This window comes from Halyomorpha halys, unplaced genomic scaffold (genome assembly GCF_000696795.3).
Source record: "Halyomorpha halys isolate HHAL.00 unplaced genomic scaffold, Hhal_1.1 Scaffold946.1, whole genome shotgun sequence".
NCBI classification, from domain to species: Eukaryota; Metazoa; Arthropoda; class Insecta; order Hemiptera; family Pentatomidae; genus Halyomorpha; species Halyomorpha halys.
This window is the reverse complement of record NW_027107439.1, coordinates 327,272-333,886: the sequence shown is the minus strand read 5'-3', so window position 1 is coordinate 333,886 and position 6,615 is coordinate 327,272. Positions and strand designations below refer to the sequence as shown.

At 29.5% G+C, this 6,615-nt stretch overlaps 1 protein-coding gene across 2 annotated transcripts in view; it reads left to right on the top strand.

Annotated features, from left to right (window-relative positions):
- The window catches only part of Pp4-19C (protein phosphatase 19C), an 8,266-nt gene continuing 1,651 nt past the window's right edge, over nucleotides 1–6,615 (top strand). The window contains exons 1-6 of one of the 2 annotated variants that reach the window (XM_014431138.2): nucleotides 1–158; nucleotides 330–513; nucleotides 598–750; nucleotides 839–1,012; nucleotides 2,568–2,697; nucleotides 6,030–6,219. In XM_014431138.2, coding sequence (XP_014286624.1) covers nucleotides 364–513; nucleotides 598–750; nucleotides 839–1,012; nucleotides 2,568–2,697; nucleotides 6,030–6,219 — 797 coding nt within the window. In that variant the 5' untranslated portion in view covers nucleotides 1–158; nucleotides 330–363. The remainder of the gene's footprint in view (nucleotides 159–329; nucleotides 514–597; nucleotides 751–838; nucleotides 1,013–2,567; nucleotides 2,698–6,029; nucleotides 6,220–6,615) is intronic. The other variant, XM_014431139.2, reaches the window with a different exon arrangement.

Sequence of the window (6,615 nt, the reverse complement as noted above, 5' to 3'; positions counted from 1 at the left end):
AAGTTTTTGGGTTGTTTGTGCATTCTGGTTATGGTGATATGGGCCATGTTATTACTTGATGTTTAGTAACGTAGTGAACTATGTCGTTTGCTTTTTTATCTTAATTTTCTGAAATTTAATTTATAGCTTCATTTATATACGATTTCGTTTATTGTTAGGTAAGTTTTTTTGCTATAAACAGAGTAATATTGTTTCATTTGATGCTGCTTTTCTAATCTTTGTGTTTAGAACCGCGGTTTTATCATTGCTATCTGTTTGCTCCCTTTTTTTATTAAGTTATTCGTACATATTTGATTCATTATTCTATTTTCAAATATTATTTATTTTAGTTTATAAAATTACCCTGTGAACAACTGTTTTAAAATGGATGACACAAGCAATTTGGATAGACAGATAGAACAGCTTAAGAAGTGTGAAATTATTAAAGAGTCTGAGGTTAAGGCGTTATGTGCCAAAGCACGAGAAATATTAGTTGAAGAAAGTAATGTCCAAAGGGTTGATTCACCAGTTACTGTGAGTATCTATTATAGTAATCTCTACTAGTTGGTGACATGTTATCACTTACTTGTACTAATTTACTATATTTCTTCTATTCAGGTCTGTGGTGACATTCATGGACAGTTCTATGACCTCAAAGAATTATTTAAAGTTGGAGGTGATGTTCCAGAAACAAACTATCTTTTTATGGGAGATTTTGTAGATAGAGGATTTTATAGTGTTGAAACATTTTTACTCTTACTTGCACTAAAGGTATTATTCATTGTTTTATTTGTCTGATTCATTGAGGGTGTGACAAATGACAAATTTCCTAGTTCTAATTTCATTATGCTATTATCAGGTGAGATACCCTGATAGGATAACTCTCATTAGAGGAAATCACGAATCTAGACAAATTACCCAAGTATATGGTTTTTATGATGAGTGTGTTCGAAAATATGGTAGTGTTACTGTATGGCGTTATTGTACCGAAATATTTGATTATTTGAGCCTGTCAGCAATTATTGACGGAAAGGTAAGCTACACTTTTTTAATTAATACATTTTTATGAGTAAGTTTATTATATTGTTCTTTTGTATAATGACAGTAGAAGCCTATAATGTTCAAATTTCTTATTTTTCGTTATCCTGGTTTGTCTAATATAATAGTTTAAGTATTTATTTGATAATCATTACCAGGTGATTGAGTTCATGATGCATTTCAACATTTCTTACTAACTTATTAAATCCGGCTGTTATACTTCTTCTGTGTCTGCCATTTCTGTTTGTCAAATTAGGTACAATTTCACTAAATAAATCATTCCCAGGTAGTTACAAGGTGTTCAAACCATTCGCATCTGTTAAGTTGGTCATTTATGTTATTATTATTACCCATAGCTGATCAAGAATTTTGTAGATTTTTTCCCCTTGAATTGAGTTCCATTTATAATGTTTATACACAAGCCAATGTGGATTGATTATATATGTTCTATTAAAAAATATTGTTTGCTTTTACTTACTTTTTGAGTTTATGTAGAACTGGTCTAGTCCTGTGTCTGAATGGATGCAGGGTTGTATTTATTTACTTGAAATTTTTATTAGACCAAAAGTAAATTATTAACTGGACAGATTCTGTGTTCCTACATGAGCCTATATCACACTAACATAACCTCTTCTTAATGCTATAACTTGTTGCATGGGAATTTTAGATATTATTTGTCCAAACTGCTCTGACTAGAGGTTTCGTTATCTCTGTATTTGCAAGTGTATTACTAATACTACTTACTATTTCCATTTCAGTGGAGGTTGGATAGATGACAATTGTACTTATTTTTATATGGTTCTTATGAAAGCAATCATTTCCATTTTCTGCTGCAAGTGATTAAATTAAAAGGAGGTTATATTTTTGTGACTTAAGTTTAACAACTGTTTCACTGTGAAAAAGCTATGTTATATCATAAAAATGTTGAACTGTGAAAAACAGCCTGAATGGATTTTTTTTTATGTGTTGAAGGTGAATAAGTATTGTTTGTTTATACTGATTGTGTTATTATTTGAGCTGCACAAAACTAGTTTTGCCTCCAATTGAATACAGTGGATAAAAGTAGTTCATAAGAAATTAATTTTTTTTTTTAATTTTTATTGGAGGTTTCATGCGTTTGTCTATATCTTATAACATAAACAATCTAAGATTATTGGTTAATCTTGTTCTTTCTCATAAAATGTTACTCCCTAATAAAATCTATTGGTCATTCTCAGAAAACCATAAATTTAAAGTATAATACCTTCATCTAGTAATGTCGTTTTATTCAGCCTATAACCATCTATTCTAAAGTAATCAATATGAATATTAATTTTAACTTTAAATTATTTGTGGGTTTTTGTCGTCGATCCTTAGTAGTACTTAGCCTACCTATTATCGCTTATTGTGATTTGTTATTTACCTTTATTTATTATTATGAAGACCAATTATTAACGTTATAAATTCATCATTCAGGTATGATTTTATGAATTTAACCATTTTTATTTTTACTGGTTTATTTACTATGTGAAGTAATTATTATGTTACTAATAGATGTGGTATTATTTTAGATTTTTTGTGTACATGGAGGTCTTTCTCCCTCGATTCAAACATTAGATCAAATACGAACTATTGACAGGAAACAAGAAGTTCCGCATGATGGTCCCATGTGTGATTTGCTCTGGTCAGACCCTGAAGGTAGTCTTTATCATACCGTTTCATTTTAATGTATGAATATTAATTCATAAATTATATAATTAAAAGATAAACAATGTTACTAAAACACAACCATAACAGGCGAGGACGTTTCTCAATTTCTGAGAAGACAATCAGAAGCAATTATCATGTTGAAATCTTACTGTGATGATATTACTTCTTTTTTGTGTGTGTTTTTTCTCAATAGTTCGACAATGATCTTGATAATTCTTCCACCAACTCTTGCCTTATACTTTTTTATGGGGATTGTGCTGAAAATTCGCCTAGAACCCAATCTATGATAGTTTATGGTTGGTTGTTAAAAACTATAAATAAAATTTAACTTTGAGCACCTCACTATTTTTTTTTTAAAGACAAAGGATAATCATGAAATCTCTAATATTGAAATTGATAAAAATAAAAATTAAATATTTCTATAATCATAATGAATCAAATATAATTCCTAATTAATCTTTAATTGTTAAATAATTAAATAATGAAAGTACCTGACTGAGATTGTATTTGAACTCAGTTCTCAAACTTAATGGAGAACACATGCTGACCACGAGAGGACAATAAATATTTATCAGCTGTTATTGAAAACTATTAACTGAGGTTTACATTGGGGGAAACAACCTTTTCCCTTTTTGATTAATTATAAGATTATTAGTGTAAATAATAATAATTGGCATTAAAATTATAAAATTGTGAAAATAAACATTGTTTGTTTTTTTAAGAAAATGAATACAAATTTTCAATTTATTAAATAAAAATGACATAGCCAAATGAAATGAAATTATTGTAACACAAGTTCATTTGAGTAGAAAGTGCCAAATTAGAAAATAAACTAGTATTATAGCATTTCCAAGTCAAATATAATCTTTTTCCATATCAAATATAACCTTTTCCAGTTCGATTGTAGACCTTTTCATTTCAAATGTAACTTTTTCCATTTCAATTTTAACTCCAGCCGGACGTGAATTAATTCATAAATATTATATTTTATTCCTTTTATTAATTAAAAATAATTGTGTTAATTTAAATAATGACTTTCCCAATAATTTCAGTAGGAGGTTAAAGCAACTTTTCTCTGCAGCAGATAGGATATTGCTCTTAGTTGCATTGGTATTGTTTATTATGTTTTCTAGGATGCTATTTCCAGAGTCTCTATACTATTTATGATTGGGAATGCGCATTTCAATTTATTGCTACTTTTGCAGTATGGGGATCGGTTATAAGTTTTCAGGGATTGTTATGGCAAATGCATGTTTGGATTTATTGCTACTTATAGATTTGTGTTTAGTATAGGGATCTTTTTTTAGGGTATGAAGGGTCCTGAATCTATTTATGCATGTATGTTTCAGTTTATTGTTACTTTTGGAGTTTTCTTCTACATTTATTATTATATTTTTGGGTGTCCTGATTCTATTTTAAGAATTGACTTTTCAATCGTGCAGGTGTGTTATGAGTTTTGTTAATTATGGGGTTTTCTTTGATAGGGGAATTTTAATTGAGTTTTATTAAACGATTTCCATATCGAATGTATATTTGCATGTACCATAAAAAATTTACAAAACAAATGTACAAAACAGGATCAGTACCCTGTAAAACCTAATTTATTTATGCTCCCCATATCGCAAAAAAAAACTACAAAAATAGTTATAAATCGAAATGCGCATGTGGGTTTATAAATAGTATAGTAACTTTGGTAATAGCCTCCTGGAAATCCTAATAAACAATACCAATGACAACGAATTCCGCCAAATTGACTAATTTTTTATGCAGGATTTTGAATAAATTGTTGCTATTAGCAACTATCAAAATCCAATGAGCAATGATTAAATCCACTTCTCCCCTCCATAAAAAACATAATTATATTAATATGCATTTAAAAATAAACATCTTTAATTTTTTTTCATTAATTTTATATCTAGTTGAAATTAGCTCTTATTTGGTTAAGGAAAAAGGTTAAATTGCTGATATTTCAAGATCATTATTGATTTTTTATGATATACAATTTTGTGAGTGTGTGTGTGAGTACTTGCCTTGCACACATTTATACAGGATGTGAGAAAGTGGTGAATGCCATTTTAAAGTTAAATATTATTCTTAAAAAATCTCAAAAAAAAAAAAAAAAAGAAAATACAGATCTCCAAGGAAAATAATTTTTTTATCAATCATTTGGGCATGATAGAAGATCATTTACTTGAAATAATATTGTCTTAATAACGTACAAAAAAATTTTAAATTGTTTCTTCTTCAAACTATTAAGATACATAAGGGAGGAATGGGGATTACGATGCAGCTCAGTTTGTGTTATTTTATTACCTATGGAACCCATTTATTAGACAACAGCATGATTACCATATACGAGCTTGGAATAGAGGGTTTCATCCCCTATATAATTCCACAAACCAGGTTGTTATGATGTCTATGTTATTCTTAGTGGTTGGTATAATCAATAATTCTCACTTTTTCACTATTTTATACACTTTACAAAATTTTATTTTTAGTAAATAGTTCCTACATTGTTGATAATTGGAACTATTTTGCTGAGAGATTTTTTTTATTAATCTAACTATTAAATTGGCGCTCACATATTTTGAACATATTGTAAATTAATGTACACTTTTAATCCTTTATTTCAAATTTTATGTTATGAGGCATTTCCAGAAAATAAGAGTACTCAATTTTTTGTGTTTTTCATAAAAATTATTAGATATTGTTACGTATTTTTAAGTGATGGCACAAGCTTTTGATGCCCTCCTCGTAGAATTGCCCCACCATCTCACACTTCAAAATCTGTTTTCACCTCCTCATGGGTTTGAAGTTTTTTTTCTATCCATGTGAGTCTGCAGGAAGATGAGAATCAACATGCCCCAATCAAACAAGTTCAAAAGCATCTTGGTGGTGTTGGTAGTGTGTGTCATTGTCAAGCAACAAACACACTCCATTCATCAACAGTTTTTCTTTCCGTGAGAAGAAACCTTATGATATGACTGTGTGACTGCACTAGGCTCTTGACAGGATTTCTCATCAAACAAAAATGGGCATTAATAGACAAGATTTTGGCACTGATGTGGGTCTCCAGTGCTTGTCTTGTCGCCTACTTTTGTAAATTCATATAATATATATAATGTTATTATATTAATATAATTAAATGTTGAAGTTAAGGAGGCGAAAAGCAGAATAAACTACACCAAAGTAGGAATGATGGTTTGACATTTGTTACTTTCTTTTGCCTCAATGTCAATTTTATATTCATCTTTTATTTTATGTTCATTATTAATATTTTAACTATTGACCTGAGCCTGATACATAACAATTTGTTTATTTAGACACCCAAGGTTGGGGTGTTAGCCCTCGTGGAGCTGGTTACCTCTTTGGATCTGATGTTGTAGCTCAGTTTAATGTTTCCAATGATATTGATATGATATGCCGAGCACATCAACTTGTCATGGAGGGATATAAGTGGCACTTTAACGAAACTGTGTTGACAGTCTGGTCAGCGCCAAATTATTGTTACAGGTAATGTTCTTCATTTTTTAAAATTATTATATAATAGCACCTCTGTTATTATTTCCTTTAATGATTGAGACCTGATGTGATAAAACCAAACAAGAGATTTCTGCTATTGTATTAGTCAAAATATTTATTACAAAAATAAAACTCCTAGTTGTCCCAGGGTGGGTGAGGTTACCAACAAAGGCAGGGGCACCAATCCTCCAAGTGTGGCTCTGCCTGTAAAATTCTTCTAGAGAAAATTAGTGGGATGGGGTTATCAATTCTTTATTAAGTTTGTCAATTTTAATGATACATAGTAAATGTTTCTTACTACATAGTAAATATTTCTTACTGGCATATTTGATTGTTTCCTTGGGAGAAACCAACAACCTTCCTTGTTTTTTAAAAAAAAAAAATTGT